The 18,703-nt window shown below is 50.2% G+C and overlaps 6 protein-coding genes across 6 annotated transcripts; 4 read left to right on the plus strand and 2 right to left on the minus strand.

Moving 5' to 3' along the window:
- Window positions 1–201: 201 nt before the first annotated feature.
- On the plus strand, window positions 202–1,530 carry AYO21_10698 (hypothetical protein; the record flags this gene model as incomplete). The annotated part of the gene is made up of 1 exon (XM_022660608.1): window positions 202–1,530. The coding sequence occupies one exon, from the start codon at window positions 202–204 to the stop codon at window positions 1,528–1,530; it is 1,329 nt and encodes a 442-aa protein (XP_022507083.1).
- Window positions 1,531–1,907: 377 nt separating this feature from the next.
- Window positions 1,908–3,794, minus strand: AYO21_10699 (hypothetical protein; the record flags this gene model as incomplete). Its single annotated transcript, XM_022660609.1, has 3 exons — window positions 1,908–3,159; window positions 3,214–3,501; window positions 3,559–3,794. 3 exons carry the CDS (start codon window positions 3,792–3,794, stop codon window positions 1,908–1,910), a joined length of 1,776 nt encoding a protein of 591 aa, XP_022507084.1.
- A 999-nt stretch (window positions 3,795–4,793) lies between these two features.
- On the plus strand, window positions 4,794–8,983 carry AYO21_10700 (hypothetical protein; the record flags this gene model as incomplete). Its single annotated transcript, XM_022660610.1, has 3 exons — window positions 4,794–4,889; window positions 4,950–5,877; window positions 5,934–8,983. 3 exons carry the CDS (start codon window positions 4,794–4,796, stop codon window positions 8,981–8,983), a joined length of 4,074 nt encoding a protein of 1,357 aa, XP_022507085.1.
- Window positions 8,984–9,654: 671 nt separating this feature from the next.
- Window positions 9,655–10,275, minus strand: AYO21_10701 (hypothetical protein; the record flags this gene model as incomplete). The annotated part of the gene is made up of 2 exons (XM_022660611.1): window positions 9,655–10,052; window positions 10,113–10,275. 2 exons carry the CDS (start codon window positions 10,273–10,275, stop codon window positions 9,655–9,657), a joined length of 561 nt encoding a protein of 186 aa, XP_022507086.1.
- Window positions 10,276–11,109: 834 nt separating this feature from the next.
- On the plus strand, window positions 11,110–11,932 carry AYO21_10702 (hypothetical protein; the record flags this gene model as incomplete). Its single annotated transcript, XM_022660612.1, has 3 exons — window positions 11,110–11,400; window positions 11,483–11,626; window positions 11,696–11,932. 3 exons carry the CDS (start codon window positions 11,110–11,112, stop codon window positions 11,930–11,932), a joined length of 672 nt encoding a protein of 223 aa, XP_022507087.1.
- A 171-nt stretch (window positions 11,933–12,103) lies between these two features.
- AYO21_10703 (hypothetical protein) lies at window positions 12,104–12,730 on the plus strand (the record flags this gene model as incomplete). Its single annotated transcript, XM_022660613.1, has 2 exons — window positions 12,104–12,206; window positions 12,249–12,730. The coding sequence occupies 2 exons, from the start codon at window positions 12,104–12,106 to the stop codon at window positions 12,728–12,730; spliced, it is 585 nt and encodes a 194-aa protein (XP_022507088.1).
- Between the last annotated feature and the right edge of the window lie 5,973 nt (window positions 12,731–18,703).

Below are 18,703 nucleotides of genomic sequence, written 5' to 3' on the forward strand. Positions count from 1 at the left end.
GTGTCCTTCATTTTTGACTATTCGCTAGGAAGAGGGGGGATATGTCCCTTGGCGGTCCGTCGTGGCTCGTATGACTCCGGAATTGAAGGCGGACGCTCCGGACTTGAAACCTTCGCAACTTCAGATCTCTGAACTCGACGTTTTAATTACCCTGTCGACCTGCAATCTCACGCACGCCAGAACCCCGGGTTTCTCTCAACCATGCTTGTCAAAGGCTCCAAATGGGTCTTTTTCCTCACGGGCACACTCTCCTTCTTGATTGTGTTCGTCGTGCTGTGGAAAGGTCTCGGAGGCGCTGAAGAGTTTGACCTCTTCCACCTCTCCGACCACAGCGCATCTTCGCATGCCCGAACGAAGCTCATCGGGATCGCCGGCGCCGATGGGACTCGTCGGAAAAAGTCCCATCGGCTCGTGACGTCCGTGTCGACGCCGGAGCAGAAATACTTTGCGATCGACTTCGGGGGCCACGAGACTTGCAACCCAAACATCATCCCCCATCCCCAGCTCGCCGACACCTGGATCGTGGTGGCCCAGCGGCTCCAGTCGCCATCGCAGGACCCCTTTGTCTTCAACGAGATCGCGTGCAACGCCGTCTTCGACAATGCCACCCTCAGGTGCGTCGACCAGCCCACAGCGCTGCCCATCCAGGCCACCTCCGGACCGCACTGCAAAGGCGACCTGGCACACCTGGCGTTCAACCTGGGCCCTCACGACGCGCGCGTCTTCTACGGCCCATCCGCCCCGTTCACCGTCTACGGCTCCAACTCGCTCTACACCTGCTTCGGACAGTGGTTGCGGGACTTCCGCCCGCTCGTCAGCAGCTGGGGCGCCACGCCGGTGGCCGCGGCCTTCGCAGACCCCGTCGACCTCCAGAAGCCCGCGGAATACCACCCGATCGAGAAGAACTGGTTCGTGTTCTGGGACCTCGCGGGCCAGATATACGTGCACCACGACCTCTACCCGAAGCGGACGTTCGCGCGCCTCCTCCCCGACGGCGGCGTAGGGCCCAACCTGTCCCCGGCGGCCGAGGCGACCGACGCCGCGTGCATCGCCAAACACATGCCCCGGATCGGCGAGACGCTCGAGTCCATCCACCAGGCCACGAACTCGCTGTCCGTGACCCTCTGCGCGCGCGGGACCTGCACGCCGGATGCGCGAAACACATTCATCCTGAGCGTGTTCCAGCACAAGAGCTTCCACGCGTACCACAGCGTGTACGAGCCGTACGTGATCCTCTTTGCGCCCGCGCCGCCATTCCAGATCGTCGCGATATCCAAGAAGCCCTTCTGGGTCAATGGACGCGGACTCCCCGGCGAGAAGAGGCCGGATTACCTCCCCATCCCACCCACAGCGCCCTGGAACCAGACCGAGATGCTCTACGTGACGTCGTTGGCGTGGAAGGCCGGAAACCAGACCTATCACGGGTACCTGGACGACGTGGTTTTCGTCGCCTTTGGCGTCGAGGATGAGCAGAGCGCCGGCATCGACGTTGTCGTCGGCGATTTGTTACTTGACCTGGCGTTTTGTTAGCGAGAGACAAAGGAGCGTACGATCACACTGTCCGTGGTCACTATTGTACATACAGCTGCAAAGCCCTCGTACCTTTGATTGCAATGATTTATGAAACGATAGGAAATGCAAATTACATTTATCATTCGAGTGGATGAATACCTATCGAGGGCGATTAACTCCATCCAACATTATATAGATCATTCTGTGCTTTTCTCGTCAAAAGATCATGTGTTCTGGTCCTTTCTCTCCAGAAAGGAATCATCTACCACCTTTGGGTGCTCGCTCCTTGTTTTATGCATGGCCTTGCCCGTACGGACAAATAGCCGTCTCTCGCTTCCATGTATACTATGCTATTCTTTGTTGCACTGTGTATATTGATATCCTGCTCACGGGCATTAGACCACGTTGCCTTTCACTTGCTTGTTATCCTTGACTCGGATATCCCGCCACATGGCGACCGCGATGAACGCGCCACCAAGCAGCGCTAGACTCGTGATGAGCATATACCGTTGTGCATCACCGTACGCGCGACTGATGGCCACCCGAGCCGGGGTGCCGGGGCGGTAGTAGAGCTGCGCAATGATCGACGAGTAGACACGTTCAGCGTCCACTTCAGGGGGCAGATATTTGCGGAGGGCGGCGGGGAAAACGCTCGTCCAGATAGCGGTTGCAACAGTACCTCCAGCGGCGGTGCCGATGCTTCCAAACAGATTGAGGACGGCAATGATGGCGGCCAAATGCTGCTGGTCGGAGGGGGCCATCATAGCCATTTCGCCACAGAGCACTATCGTGCCTCCGGACACGGCGACGAAGATCTGCGTCATGATCACGTATCCGATCTCACTGTTCGGACGACGGAATTCAATCATCAGCCCAACGCCGAGCATCATGAGCGGGATGGCAAAGTAGAGCGCCAGCCACTTGAAGCGTCCTGTCCAGCGCACGAGGAATCCGACGAGCACGGCAAACAGGCAAGAACCCGTGCGATAAATGGCACTGATGTAGGTGGCGTCTTGGATGCTTTGGGCCCACACAACCTGTAACATGGAGAAGAAGTAGCTGCCCCAGACCATCGAGTTGAAGAAGACAAAGACAAACATCATCCCGGCTCCAAACACGGTCCGGTCCAAGAGGATCTCAAATGGAATGAAGGTCTTGGGAGCCCAGTATTTCTCCCAGAATCCAAAGAAAATGAGAAGGGCTCCTCCAAAGGTGATCATGCAGATGATCATTGGCGACGCCCATTGGTCCTCCTGGAACGAGTAAAGGCTGAAAGGGAGCAGAAAGAGTGACATGCCACTTGCCAGGACCAGAATACCGATCAAGTCGACCTCAATGGCGTACTTTTTGAGGGCGGCTGGCCTAAGGTTGATGGTGACCGGCTCGATGATGCCGGCCTTTTCTGCTTTCTTCTGATGATATAGAAAGAGAATAATCAGGGGGGCAACCGCAAACGGGACGACGATGGCAAATATTCCGAAGCCCCATCTCCATCCAGAATCTCTGACGATGCTCGCAGAGACCGGCCCTCCTAGCCAGGTGGTTCCAATGTACGGCGTGGTGGCAACCGCCAGCATGAGACTACGGTTTTTGAGGGAGGATGTGTCGGAGATGAAAACAGTCAAACAGTAGCTGACACCCTGGGCGCTGGCGAGAACGTCAGTGCTTAAAAAATGTGACTGTCAGATGTACCCAACGTACCCTGTCACGGCAAAGACTTGGGCAGCAGCATATGTTTGTACACTGTCGCATGCCGCCATCATAATGAATCCGATGGTCCATATAAAGGTCATCAGTGCAATGCCCTGAGGACGGCCCCAGGTATCGAGAATCTTCGCAGTGGGAATCCTTGCGACACCACCAATGATGCTGGCCATGATACTGGTGGCCGCCGTCAGGGAGTGCAGGGAGAATGCACTTGTGACATATGGATTCAGTGAGCGCACTACCACTTCCTGTAGAGATAGGACGAAGTAGATGAGCCAGATACTAGCCACGATCAGCAGACTCCTCAACAATAGTCGAGAGAGGGGAAATAAATCCTACAAGAAATGAGCAGCGAACAGGTGCTTCTTCGTCCAAACCGTCGCGGTAGCTTGGACTCTCTTGACACCGGCTTGTGCGTCTCTCGAAATTATCTCCTCTTGGTCGTGACGTTCCTCTTCCCGAACACCTTCTTGGTCGGTGCCCTTTTCGGTCGCATAATGGTCGATAGTTGGTGATAATATTCCGCCATTAGGCTGTAGACTGGGTATCTCGGAGTGTCTTGTCGAAGAATTCATCTTGCTGGTGAGACGAGCAATAGCACTGTGGCAGAGATTGAATTCAACGATCCAAGACTTACACATGTAGAGCTTGTCATAGCTACAGGGGGGAACCAGGATGATCGGCCCACGTGATGTTGTTCAAATTTTGTCCGACTCGGAGTTCATGGACATTCTCAATAGGCGAGCTCGTCAATACCAGGCGAAAAGGCCCAAGGCCGGCCAAGGGGGAGTATGGGAGAAAATTCGCTCATGGGGAGTCCTTCGACCGACTTCGGGCCATGCTGCTTCCCAAGACCGGCCAAGCAGCGAATTGCATAAAAGCACAAGGGAGGGCGCCATGATCCATCACAAATTCAGGCTTGGGATGCGTGAACAAAAGTGAGAGATGGAGAGCCACAAGACCCTCGAGTGTCTTGACGATATCCACTGAGCGGGCCGATAAAAGACCGCTTGTAATGGCGCCATCTGATAAGATACCACCCAAGCCTGTGACTCGCCACAGTGGTGTGGAGGGCGCCAAGGTTTTGGGGCCTTGGGAAATCTGTGGTATCAGCTGGTATCAAGACCCACGTGGTAATTACCAATATTTCTTACCTCTCTGTATCTCATGGAAGTCCCCAGTTCCAGGGACCACACCTCCTTGCACAGGATGTCCATCAACTACTTGTTTCTGTCCCCACGAAGGCTGTGCAACCTATTCTTCTCGTTTGCAGGTCATAGAAACGTTCCAAGACTCCCGTGAACAGCCGATATCGGAAAGAATTGTGCAGAATTCTTGTCATCTTGTCAAACCGCCACAACGGGCCAGAAGAAAACTTTTCTGAGAGATGCATGGACATACAGCTCTGTGGGTGAGCAATCGCAACACCTACCAGAATTTGTGATGCATCGGACAAATGTCCAAGTCACATGCCACCTTCTGACAGAGTCCCTAGGTGGCTTAAGAATCTCATGTCGGAAGTGAAGACATGACCACTGTATAGGTAGTTCAAGATATTGTCAGCCTCGCCCATCATGGCAGTCCGATTTTGGGCCAAGAAAAAGGTTGAGCAGCCCAACGAGGCTGACAGCAATCTGGTGAAGGACGAGAAGCCCGAAAGGGCCAGTTCGGTCAGTAGCAGGAACATTCCCATACAGCTTCCCACAGAGCTGATATCTTTACCCACCTAGCCCTTGCTGGTATACTTTCAACTTCTTGCGTACGCCGCTGCAACATGGAAGGATGTCGCTCTCATGGTCGTCGGGGCCGTCTGTGCCGCTGCCTCAGGAGTGCCTTTCCCTTTGATGGCCATTCTCTTTGGACAGCTCGTAGACGACATCAACGGTGCGGCATGTGAAGTCGATAGCGAGGGCGATAGCGGTGCCTATGAGTCATCCATCAACGACAAAGTCTTGCAGTTGACCTACATCTCTATCGGAGCCCTGGTCTTGATCTTCGTCCACCTTGTCAGTTGGAACATTTTCAGCCAGCGACTAGCTCACCGTCTCCGCGAAGACTACTTTTTCAGTCTTTTGCGCCAGGATCAGGCCTTCATCGATGAACACCAGGCTGGAGAGGTCTCGTCACGTCTCAATAGAGATATCCAGACAGTTCAATCGGGGACTTGTGAGAAGGTGGGCATGGTCATTGCCAGTCTCTCCTTCTTCATCACAGCCTACGTCGTGGCCTTTACCCGGGAAGCAAGATTGGCCGGCATGCTCATATCTCTGGTCCCTGCTTTTCTTCTTGTCGCTCTCCTCGGTGGAGCTTTTTTCCAAAAATATTCCGTCTTCATGACCAATGCCGCCACGGCCGCCTCCAACATCGCGGCAGAAACTCTGTCACATATCACCGTGGTCAAAGCATTTGGTGCTGGAGCACGGCTGGAGGCGAAATATGCGCAAGTAATGCAGGTCAGTCGCACATTTGGCATCAAGAAAGGCGCAGTTGCTGCTCTCCAAGCTGGATTCCTGTACTTCATTGCCTACTCTGCGAATGCGCTGGCATTCTGGCAGGGGAGTCGGATGATTGTCGACCTGATTGAAGGTATTATTACCGGTAGAGGGGGTGGTTCGACTGTTGGTCAGATCTATACGGTTGTATTCATCCTTGTCGATGGTAAGTTGCTCTTCAAAGCTTAACAAACGTTGTCTCTAAGGTGAATTTCCATTTAGCTTGCGTGATCCTGGGTACAACGGCGCCCTTTCTGCCCCTATTTGGGAGTGCAGCAGCAGCATATGAAACCTTGAAAAGGGAGATCGCTCACAAGGCGACAGTCGATGGCACGTCTGAGGGAGGAAGCATCTTGCCACATGATACACCAGGAGCTGTCGAGATTCGAAACATCTCCTTTGCCTATCCGTCCCGTCCAGAACAGAAAATCCTGCATGGAGTTGACTTGAAGTTTCCTGCGGGACAGTACACGGCCATCGTGGGGCCCTCGGGCAGTGGTAAATCGACAATTGCTGCGCTTTTGACCCGTCTCTATGATCCCAGCCAGGGAGAAATCTTGATTGACGGCCTGAAACTCGCGGATCTGAATGTCAAGTGCGTACGAGGCCTGGCTAGTTTGGTGCAACAAGAACCCACTCTGCTCAGTCGGTCGATCTTTGAAAATATATCGTCGGGCCTGATCAACAGCCAAGTAGCGGCCCACCAGAGACTGAAGCCTCTTCTAAAGGGCGGGAAACTCACAAAATTCGTGTCTCAAGGAGTCAGCGATCCAAATGTCATTGATGAGTGCGCCTCAATGATGCCTGAGGTCGAGGGTCTAGTTCATCGTGCTGCAGAACTCGCAGATGCGCACACCTTCATCCGGAAGCTGCCGCAAGGTTATGCCACTGTGGTGGGAACGATTGGTCAATCGCTGTCTGGCGGGCAAAGACAGAGAGTCGCCATCGCACGAGCACTCATTCGGGACCCTCGCATTCTAATCCTTGACGAGGCGACTGCATCTCTAGACTCGATGAGTGAACAACGAGTGCAGGAAGCCATTGAAAGGCTGGCCGGGAGCAGAACCATCATTTCCATTGCACACCGTCTTTCAACAATCAAAAATGCCGACAATATCATCGTCCTTCATGAGGGCAAGGTTGTAGATCAAGGCACCTACGAAGAACTCCTCTCTCGCCCTGGAATCTTCTCCGACATGGTGAAATCTCAGACACTGGCGAGCGCAGACCACGACGATCCGGAGCGGGAAGGCTCGAGGGATAGTATGCAGGGTGACTCGATCAACACTTCGACGGAGAAGCTCGCCAGTTTCAAAGAGGATGAAAAGAAATGGGCCAAGTCAAGTGATGACAAGTCCCCGCCAGAGTCCAACGAAGCTCTGCAACCAGGTCAGGCCACGAGCCCGACGACGACAGCTGCATCCGTAATGGACTCAACACTATCTCCATGGATGGTGATCAGATCTCTGGGTCGATACACACGGCCCCAATTGTGGTGGTTGCTAATGGCGATGAGTGCTGCCGTCATCGTTGGACTCACATTTATCGCCGCAGGTCTGATCTTTGGACATGCGGTGGGCTCGCTAACACCCTGCACGGCTACCATCCGGCGAATTCTGTACCTTGGAGAGTTCTTCGGCGGCATGCTGTTCATGGTTGCCGGCGTAGAACTGTTCGCCAACTTCATCAGCTGGTCCTCCTTCGCCGTCGTGTCAGAGCGTCTTCTCTATACGTTGAGAGTCTTCTCTTTCCGTTCATTACTGGAGAAGAGCATCCAGTGGCATCAAACCAAAGTCACTGATGCGTCAGAATTGCTCTCGGTCATCACCAAGGACTGTGCTGCCATTGCTGGGTTCAGCGGTTCGACTGTTGGCACTCTCTTCTCCATCATGGTCAATTTCCTGGTCGCGATCGTCATGTGTCACATCATTGCCTGGAAAATTGCAGTTGTATGCTTGACGATGGTCCCAATCCTCCTCGGCACTGGAATCATGCAGCTACGCACGCATTCAAAGTTCGAGGAAAGAAACTCGAAGGCCTTCACAAAGGCAGTGGGAATTTCGACCGAGGCAGTCACCCTGTTCAGCACCATTGCCACATTTTCCCTCGAACAAGATGTCTCTGAAAATTTCCGACAGGCCCTATCTGCGCCGCGCAAAGAAATCGTCATCGCAGGCATCTATACCAACGGCTGGTTGGCCATCTCCAACAGCACCGCGTTCTTTGTGTATGCTTTTGCATATTGGTGGGGGTCACACCAAGTAATTAGAGGCGAGAACACGCAAAAGCAGTTCTTCATCATTCTCGTCGCCATGTTGATTAGCGCCCAGCTTTGGGGACAGGCGTTCACACTCGCACCCGAGATATCTCGGGCACGTGCCTCGGCCTCCCGTATCCTGAGTCTGATTTTCTCAGAGACAGATAAGGACGAGTCGATAGGTGGTGATGAAAGTTCAGAGGTAGATTCTGCGAGCCGAGATATTGAAAAGTCGGCGGCGGTAGGAGGGACGGAGCCTTCCCGTTCAACGCAAGGTGCCGCCATACAATTCCGCACGGTGTCATTCTCATATCCTTCGAGCCCAGACACGACAGTCTTGGAGGATGTCGCCTTCGAAATCCAACCGGGTCATTTTTGCGGTTTGGTCGGACCCTCGGGAGCGGGCAAATCCACCATCATCAACCTCCTACAAAACATGTACCGCCCTACCTCGGGGAGCGTGGAGATTGATGGTGTCAGCGTATCGCACAGGGACTTTCGCAACGACATTGCGATAGTGCCTCAAGAAAATGCCCTGTTTAGCGGCTCGATCAAGTTCAATGTCGGACTCGGGACCAAGCCGGGCCAGGATGCGACCGACGAGGAAATCGAAGAGGCTTGCCGACTGGCAAATCTGCACGATACTATCTCAGCGTTGCCCGAGGGTTACGACACGGAATGTGGTCCTAACGGAACGCATTTGTCGGGTGGTCAGCGACAGCGCCTGGCCATTGCGCGGGCCCTGGTGCGCAGACCGAGACTGCTGATTCTTGACGAGAGCACCAGCGCGCTCGACGCCCAAACCGAGCTGGCATTGCAGGAGGGACTAGAATCGGTCATCCGTAAGTCCGGCATCACCGTCCTCGCCATCACGCATCGTCTGCACACGGTGCTGAAGGCCAATGTTATCTTGGTCGTCGAGGGTGGGCGGTTGGTCGCGTCGGGGACGCATGAACAACTCTTGCGGACCAGTGAGACGTACCGGGTCAATGCCGAGCAACAAATGCTGAAATAGAGATCGTCATACAGGAGGAAGATGGTAATCCAATAGAGACAAGAGAAAAAATAATGACAAGTCCGTGTTGAAACGTCTGAGAAACCGCAGAGGAAAAGCTGTCACATGACACAGATGCAGGCTATTCCTTCTTTGGCTAGTAGTTGCAACTGCGCTCAACAAAATGTCCAATTCGCTCTTCAGCGCTTCGCTTCCGACAAATTCCTTGCAACGTACAACCTAGCAGAGAAACATAGTGAGAATCATCAAGTACAATCGTTACCCTTCCATGTCCTCCACGATTCCCGTTGCCCGGTGCACCCTTCTGCCTTAAATGCTGAACCGTCAGGATCGTGTCGACCACATCCAGAGTCTAAGAGCGTGAACGTGGTTTTGCCTTAAAATACGATCGCTTGAGCCAATTCTAACACAGCACTCCATTGGTTACGCAGATGGCGGTCTCTAGATGATAGATATGGAACGGCGATATATCAACCCGTGGAAGCAATTGCCTCACCAGTGAGTGAACTATTGGATTTCGCTGCAGCTGCGCCGCTCCACTATAGGCTCAAAAAGGCTGTTACTTCATCCAAACACGAACAAGGAATGCCCATGAAATCTGGCTACCCATATATCTCTATATGTATTACTAAGATGTCGAAGATCGACGCCAGGAACTTTTAGTCGCTTTGTCAGAGGATTTTAGATCCTTCAGCATCGGCCCCTTTTTGCTTTTGCAGAGCCCGGGAGAGGAACTCCAGCCAGAGCTGCTCCCAACCCAAGGGCAGGAATTCGAGAGTATTTCCCCAAGGGTCCTGCAGGTACACAACGTCTATACCACTCAGTGGCTGTGAGGGCTCACCACAGATTCGTCCACCCAGTTTAACAGCGATCTCAGCCGTCGCCTTTACGTCCGGCACGGTGAAACAGACGTGGAAGAACGCTCCTCTAGCATAGACATCCGGGCCAAATTTCACGGGCTCGCTTGGGCCCTTGTACGGCGGATTTGTGAATTCAAAGATCTCGATCCCGACGCCATTTCCTGTCGACAGGATGGCGAGCTTCATCTCTTCCAGCCCAGGGCCATAGACTAGTCCGGTCAGTTCTTTTGATCTTTTTGATAACAGGTTGCAATGTAAGTGTGGCGTACTCTGCCTCAGTGTAGGTCCCCTGTCTGGACCTGACGCAGATACAGTTTGTAATGGAACAATCTCGCGAAGCCCGAGCACCTCCTTATACCACTTCACCGCAGCCTCTCCGTCGCTGACAGAGATTGCGATGTGGTTGGCGAGGGCATTGGTTACAGCAGGCATGCTGTGCGTTAGCTCGATTGCTGCGATTGTTGAAGCCTTCCGTGTATTCGTCCTGGGGTAGAGCAGTGGCAGTTGAAAAAAGGATCGACTCTTTGCTCGACGAGCAGTAAGTGAATCCCGCGTTCTCTTCGACTTGGTTTAGATGCAAGTGATGAAGGAGGCCGCGGTGTCCGAGAATTCACGGCTCTCGGCAGGGTCACGAACTCACGATAGGGCCTGGACTATGATCCATTGGAGTATTGTTTTTACCATATTTTACCAGCCGTGACCCAGCCGCGGAGAGTCACTTGTGCGACTTGAAGACCAATCCCCACGGTATTTCTTCCGCCACTAGGGGAGAACAAGTGTCGAGGTCAGAAGCAGAATATCCGAGGAGTGCCGTCGGGGATGACCTTTTCATCGGAGCCTCCTCAGCTGGAGTGGATCTTCTCCCCACTCTCCGGGATCAGCATCATTGCGCGGATTGGCGCGGACGGGCGCGGGTTGGTCTTGGACATGGCCGGATTTGGCTGTGGCGGAGGCCAGGGAGAACTATCCGCGCCCCGGCTGTTTGGCTGGCATTCCACATGCCACGGCCATAGATTTGATCCAGCTTGCCCACAGATCTATGTGTCTGCCCGAAGCTTCGCTCGGCCGCTAGAGAAAAGTACTGCATAGTGCAGTATGTCGTGCTAGAGCCGCGAGACAGAATCCGTTCTCACGCACTTTGCATTCAAAATCTTTGGGCATTTTCCTGACTCTCCTAGCTAGAGTGCTCCCTTGCCTAGGAGAACGACTAGAGGACCGAGTCTGTAAGAACAGAGCACGTACAATTACGAACAACAAACTGCCAACATGATCTCGAAACCCACCCTCCAAATCGGCAGCGTCTCGTCGACGACAGAGGACAACCCGCATGCCATGGTGCGCATGGTGAAACACGGGAATGTCGATGTGTTAATTGGAGACTGGCTCTCGGAAATGAACATTGCGTGGAATGCCATTATCAAACAACAGAATCTAGACTTGGGCTACGAGAGAGGCTTCCTCGACCAGCTGGAAGAGTCTCTGGACGACATTATAGCGCAGGGTCTTAAGGTGATCACCAATGCGGGAGCGCTGAACACCAGGTCTCTTGCACGCGAGGTGCGCAAGCTTTGCAGATCAAGAGGGTATGATGTCTCCATCGCGGCTGTGCTGGGCGACGATGCCGGACATCGTCAATCAGCTCGGCCAGGGCCGCAATGGATTCAGCCATCTCGACCATGCAGAGAAGCAGCTGGACGACTGGGAGCTGAAGCCGGTCTGCGGCGCCGCGTACATTAGATGTCGAGGCATTATCCAAGCCCTCAACTCGGGCGCACAGATTGTCGTCTACGGACGCTGCACAGATGCGTCGCCGCTGATGGGAGTTTCCGCCTGGCACTTCTAATGGTCTGAGGATGACTATGATGCCCTAGCCGGTGCTCTTATAGCCGGACATCTCACTGAATGCGGGCCCTACGTTACCGGAGCGAACTTCACTGAGTTTAAGGAGATCATGGACGACATGATAGACCTGACCTTTCCCATCGCAGAGATCAACAGCCGAGGAGAATGCGTCGTGACCACCTTGTCGGACGGAGGCGGTCGTGTCACAGAAGACACCGTGCGGGCGCAGATTCTCTACGAGCTCTAAGGCCACCTGTACCTGAACCCTGACGTGGTCGCCGACCTCACGCACATCACAGTGGAAGAGAAATCCCGCGACTGCGTCCGCATTTCCGGCGTCAAAGGTCTCCCGCCACCGCTAACGACTAAGATCATGTTCACAGCGCCGGGCGGGTACTAAGCGGAGGCGAACTTCTACATGAACGGCCTCGACATCGACGCCAAAGTGAAGATGATGCGACAGCAGCTCGATTTTATGTTTAAAGACCATAAATTCACCAAACTCAGTATCGAGCTATACGGTACGTCCCCCGAAGACCCCGTCAGCCAATAAGTAGGCACAGTCTTCTTCCGCATCTTCGTCCAAGCCCGACAGATAGAGGACATCAGCGCCGCGAAATTCAAGGTCCCCATCTACGCCCTCCGGATGCAGGCGTACCCAGGCTACCATATGAACCTGGACTTCCGCACCATGGACCCGAAGCCGTTCATGGAGATGTTCCCAGCCATCGTCCCCCAGGAGGCGATCAAAGTGCAGGTTGAGCTGGGCGACTCGGGCGACTTAATGGACATCCCCCCTCCCCAGAAGACGGTAGAGTATCCGCAGGTCCGGCCGTCATACGAGACGCCGAACCCCGTCGACTTACTGAGCTTTAGGCGGATAAGGAAAGTGCTACTGGGATCTATTATGCACGCCCGGTCCGGGGACAAGGCTGACAATTCAAACATCGGCTTCTTCTCGCGTTCCCAGTATGAAGATGAATACGAATGGCTCAAGACCTTTTTGACAGTCGAGAGACTCAAGCTTCTCCTCGGCGACGACTAGTACAACGGCGACACGTCTCGGCGTGTTAAGCGGGTCGAGTTCACCAGCATCAAGGCCGTTCACTTGTAAGTTAACCGTCATCGATCATCACCCGCCTCCCCCCACATTAGCCCCTTCCTTGAGCATCTCAAAACTAATTCGGTTTTTCTAGTCGAATCCTCGACAACCTCTCAGGCGTCATCGCCTCCTCAGAGCGCATTGACGGACTAGGAAAAGGCATTGGGGAGTTCCTGAGAAGTCGCGTGGTCGACGTACCCCTGAAATTCCTTGAACGAGGCCGGATCTCATAGCACAAAGGGTAAAAAAAGACTTCCCAAAGCATAGTGTTCTGGCAGATCTAGATTCATGGAGAAAAAAGTACTTCTTATAGGCTAAAAGATTCTTAAGGTATTATATATACACTTTTTACGCTGATAAATTACTATAGTTAAGTAAATTAGGAAAATAAACTAAACGCGATGAAATTATATACATTTACTTAGTCGCGAACGCGACGATCGGCTGTTTATACGTATCCGTACTTAGACCCTTCTGTAAAGGCCTTTTACTCCGTAAAAGGTTAGCGTCTACGCTAATAGCCGCTAGGCTACATGAGGTAAGGGTCTGATTTATCTGAGATAATTAGTACGCTAAGGGAAATATATATTTATCACGAACCGCTAAGTATAACTTATACATGACAACCCCTTATTATTTAAGTACCGTATACCCACCGCCTAAGGGAAGCTTCCTTCCCTTATACTTTAAGTTTCAGTTAATATATACTATTAAGGAATACCTATATCTACCTATACTTATCGCTACCCTCTACCTATCTCTATAGGCCGTTCCTAATAATATTAACCTATCGATATATATTAAACATACTAATATATCTTAATGTAGTTCGCCGGGACTATATAGGTAGCCTCTAAAGGTAGTTCCTCTCTTCATAGTTAATTTCGTTCATAAAATAATTCAGTAGTTCTCGCTTACTCACTTTATGTATAGTTTGTGTACTATATTCTTAGTTTCTGTAGAATATCACTAGTGATCTAGGCTACTTACCTAATTAGGCTTAGTACCTAGGTCATGTGACTAGATTACGTGTTTAGGTGGCTCAGCTAGGTAATGTAACTAGGTAGCGTAACTACTCAAGTCATCGCTTATTAATAGCGATTCGAAGGGTTTTATTAGAGCTACTTCCTATATAGCTTAACGGAGTTAAGCTTCCTTAGTTATAGTTCCTTTATTATATAAGCTAAGTTAAGAATACGTAAGATATGAATAGTTAAGTAACTTTAGAATAGTATAGTAAAGTAGATATTATAAGTTAGTTACGAGAGAATGTTGTGATGGGTTGAACCTAGAAGGAGGCTCGGTTCTAACGAACCAGCGCTAAGACTAACGACAGGACTAACGTCACCTCCTGATTAGCTGAATTTACCTGTACATTGTATAGGTAAAAAGTAGCCTCCTGATTAGACGAGGCGCGTACCGTACAAGGGATACCGAATCCTAGTAAACTAAGATACCGTACGTAAGGGAAGGTAAGGAAGAGAGATAAAAGGTAAGGGAAACGTAAGGCGTATACGAAAGAGGAAGGATAAGGGAGAAAGGGGAAGACATTAAGTATCCCTTACGGAGGAGCGTACGATATAAGGAAAGAAGGAGAGGACATTATTCCTCCTTCTCTCTCCTTAGATTTATCCTCCTTATTACTAGGTTAGCTAGCTAGTTATAGAACTCTTTCTAAACCCTTATATTAGGATAAATCTCCCATTTTACGTACCTCCGTACGCATCGACAATGGAAATGGATTCTTCGTCTATATTAGGTCCAGCTCTACCTCCGGAATAGGTAGCGTAGTTATATAACCTAATTCGAGAATAGAACTAGCGAGTGGAAGGTCTAGAGTATCTCCTCTAGAACTAGTAGAATGGCGGGAGTACCCCTACTCCCGAGTCGATATAACGAGAGAATAGTAACGTACGGGAACTATTAGCCGTACGCGAATCATCGGACTAGAAACATCGGAAACTCCCTAAACTCCCTAAGTTTAGTAGAAAACGGACGGAATTTCGACTATAACTTACGTAGGTAAAGGCGAAGCTTAATGTCGATAAGTACGAGGATACTGAGATCGTACGATTTTAGTATATATACAGTAGATTACGAGGAGAAGCCCTCGCGTAAGTCAGCGCCTAGGTAAACGTAGTTATTTCGATAGACTAGATGACGGTTTAAGGCCTTTTTTCTCAACTATAAGCGGCGTACGAGGATCACGAGGCCGCTAAGCGAGCATCGCGGAAACTTAGCTTTATACGGTAAGGGATAAAGACATTCAGTACGTTCCTCGCCGAATTCGACCGTACGATACTAGACGCTGGCGGCCTCAGCTAGGACGACTAGGTTAAGAAGACCTTCCTAGCTAACTACCTATCGTACGAACTACAGAATGCGATTATAGTAACCCCTATCCTAAGGTCCTATAAGGAGTACTATACGTTACTTCATACCGTTAGTACTAACCTAGAGAACCTTCAGCGTAAGAAGGGACGGGATAAGCCCCGTACGACGAGGAACTCGTCGGTATCGGTCGAGGTAGCCCCGGCGGAGGACATGATGGAATAGGAACCATCGGACGCTACTACCGCCGCTATCGTACGTATATAGCGTACTTAATAGGTCTCGAAAGAGATATTAGATAAGCGAAAGGAAGCGGGACGCTGTCTTCGATGCGGATTAGGAGAACACTTCGTACGATAATGCTCCCTTCTCCTAGCGGTACGTCCTCGAGCCGGACGAACAGTAGTTACGGCTATTACAGCGGAAGAAGGAGAAGAGGATCTAAAAAACGAGTAGCTCCTAGTAAGAACCGCTATTAGGAGCGTACGGAGATCTAGGAAGCCTTACGAGGGTTCCGAAGTTCGATAGATAAGCTACCTTTCTTAGTGCCTTTAATAGTAAATAGAGAGTATTCTACGAATATACTTATAGATACTAGCTACTTATCGTACGGCCTTATTAACTCTCGCTTTACCTCCCGATAGAACCTCTAGCGTATATAGATATCCCCTCGACCTATTATAGGATTTAACGAATTAACGAACTCATTAATCTCCGAAGTAGCTAAACTAGAGATCGATATTAACGGATATAAGGAAACCGCCTTCCTATACATCGTCCCGAGCCTCGCCTCGTACGATATTATACTCAGGATTCCTTAGATGAAACGAAACGACGTACGACTTTACCCGAAGGAGTCTTACTTATACTTAGGACTATAGAGGTTACGTATATAGAACGAATATAAAGCGACCCCCCGGAAGGTTAACTATAACCTAGTGAGCGCGATAGCTTTCTCCTTACTAACGTAACGATAACGAAAGTAGAAGAGTATATAAGTATTCGCTACTAGTATAGCTAACATCGATAAAGCCCTCGTAGTTAAGAAGATAACTAATCCCCGTACGAAGCTACCGGAATACTTACATCCTTTCCTTAACGTCTTTAATAGGGCTATAGCGGATAAACTTCCGCTACTTTAAGGAAAGGAAGTAGACTATACGATCGACCTCGTACGGGATAACGGAGAAGCTCCTAAAGTACCTTAGGGCCCGTTATATAGTATATTAAGGGAAGAGCTACTCGTACTACGAAAAACGCTTATAGAGTTACTCGATAAAGGATTTATTTAAGTAAGTAACTCACCCGCGGTAGCGTTAGTACTCTTCGTACGGAAACTAGAAGGAGGCCTACGGTTTTACGTAGACTACCGCGGCCTAAATAAGATTACGAGGAAGGACCGCTACCCTCTACCGTTAATATACGAGACGCTACGGAATATCGGACGGGTAAAGTAGTATACGAAGCTCGATGTTATCGTAGCGTTCTACTAGATTCGCATCGCGAAAGGAGACGAGTAGAAAACGGCATTCCGTACGCGATACGGACTATACGAATAGCTCGTTATACCCTTTAGATTAGCGAATGCCCCTAGTACGTTCTAGAAGTACATTAATTAAGTACTACGCGATTACCTCGACGTCTTCTACTCGGCCTACATTAACGATATCTTAATCTACTCGTACGGATCGCTTACGTAGCATCGAGAGTACGTACGAAAGGTCCTATAGCGATTACGCGAAGCGGGACTGAGAATCGATATCGATAAATGCGAATTCGAGGTTAAATCGACGAAATACCTTAGATTTATTATTAAAGTAGAGAAAGGCGTACGAATAGATCTAGAGAAGGTAAAGGCGATCCTCGACTAGGAAGCCCCTAAAATAGTGAAAGAAGTATAGAGCTTTATTAAGTTTACGAACTTCTATAGGAAGTTCATACGAGACTTCTTCGAGATCGTACGCCCTATTATAACTCTCGTACGAAAGGATATAACGTTCTAATAGTCAGCGGAGGTAGACTAAGTCTTCGTACGGCTAAAGAAGATATTTACGACGGTTCTAATCTTAATCCTTTTTAACTACGAGAGAGAAATCATCCTAGAAGTCGACGCGTTAAAATAGTATATCGGGAGAACGCTCTTCTAAGTTAACGACGAAGGAGTCGTACGCCCCTACGCGTTCTTCTTAAAGAAGAACTACCTAGCGGAGTATAACTACGAGATTTACGATAAGGAAATGCTCGCTATTATACGATACCTAGAGGAATGGGACGCCGAACTACGAAGCGTCGAGAAATTCGAGATCCGGTCTAACTATAAGAACCTCGAATACTTTATAACCGTACGAAAACTAACTAAGAGATAAATACGTTAGTCCCTCATCCTATCGAGGTATAACTTTATAATTACGTACGTCCCCGGGAAGTAGAATATTCGAGTAGATGCCCTCTTTCGAAGAGAGTAGGATATACCTTAAGACTAAGAGGACGAGAGACTTTAATATTATACGACCCGCCTTATTACACCTAAGATACTAGACGGGCGAGGATCCTAGGCGCTATAGGTAAATGTTACATTAACGGAAGAACTATCGATCGAGGAATAATGGAGAATAGCTTAACGGGACGACGAGACCTACTAGGAGGCTACTAAGTCTATACGAAGAGGAGCCCGTACGTTCCCCTCCGGCCTAGGCCTAAAGGTCGATATCGATCTTAGAATGCTCCCTTAATGAGGAAGGGTAGCTACTATTCCGAGGTCGACGCTAGGTACCTAAATTAGAGGCTCTCCGTACGGCGATCATCTAATAGGTCTACGACTTAATAATTATAGGCTATCCTAGCTAGGAAGGTACGGTAGTAATAATGATAAGATAGTTCTTCTAGCTAAATATACTATAAGACATTCGAAGGTTCGTACGGAACTACGATATATACGGACGAATGAAGGCCTAGAAGAAACGAAAGTAGGGATTCCTTAAGCCTCTCCCGATCCCCGAGCGACTATAGAGAGAAGTATTAGTCGATTTCATCATAGAACTCCTAGAGAGCTAGGGCTGTACGAACCTTATAGTTATTATAGACCGACTAGGAAAAGGAGTCTTACTAGAATCATTACGTACGATCGACTTAAGGGACGTAGCGAGGATCTTCCTACGGACATTCTATCGTCAATACGGACTACTATCAGCTATTATCTTAGATCGTAGCCCTTAGTTCGTAAGTACACTATAGAAGAGGGTCTATCAACTCCTGAATATCGTACGACGGCTATCGACGGCCTACTACCCGGAGATAGACGGCTCTACTAAGCGAATGAATTAAACGGTTAAAACGTACCTTCGTACGTTCGTAAATGGAAAATAGGACGATTAGGCGGAACTCCTACCTATAGTAGAACTAGTCATTAATAATCGCGACGTACACTTAATAGGAGTAAGCCCCTTCTTCCTCCTATATAGATACTACGTCGAACCGCTTTAGCTATAGGAGCCCCTCCGTACGACGGAGACTCCTCGAGGGCCTATATAATACGTAGACCTTATCGTATAACGACTTCGAGAAGCGAGGAACTAGGCGTAATCT

This window comes from Fonsecaea monophora, assembly GCF_001642475.1.
Source record: "Fonsecaea monophora strain CBS 269.37 chromosome Unknown Scaff128, whole genome shotgun sequence".
NCBI classification, from domain to species: domain Eukaryota; kingdom Fungi; phylum Ascomycota; class Eurotiomycetes; order Chaetothyriales; family Herpotrichiellaceae; genus Fonsecaea; species Fonsecaea monophora.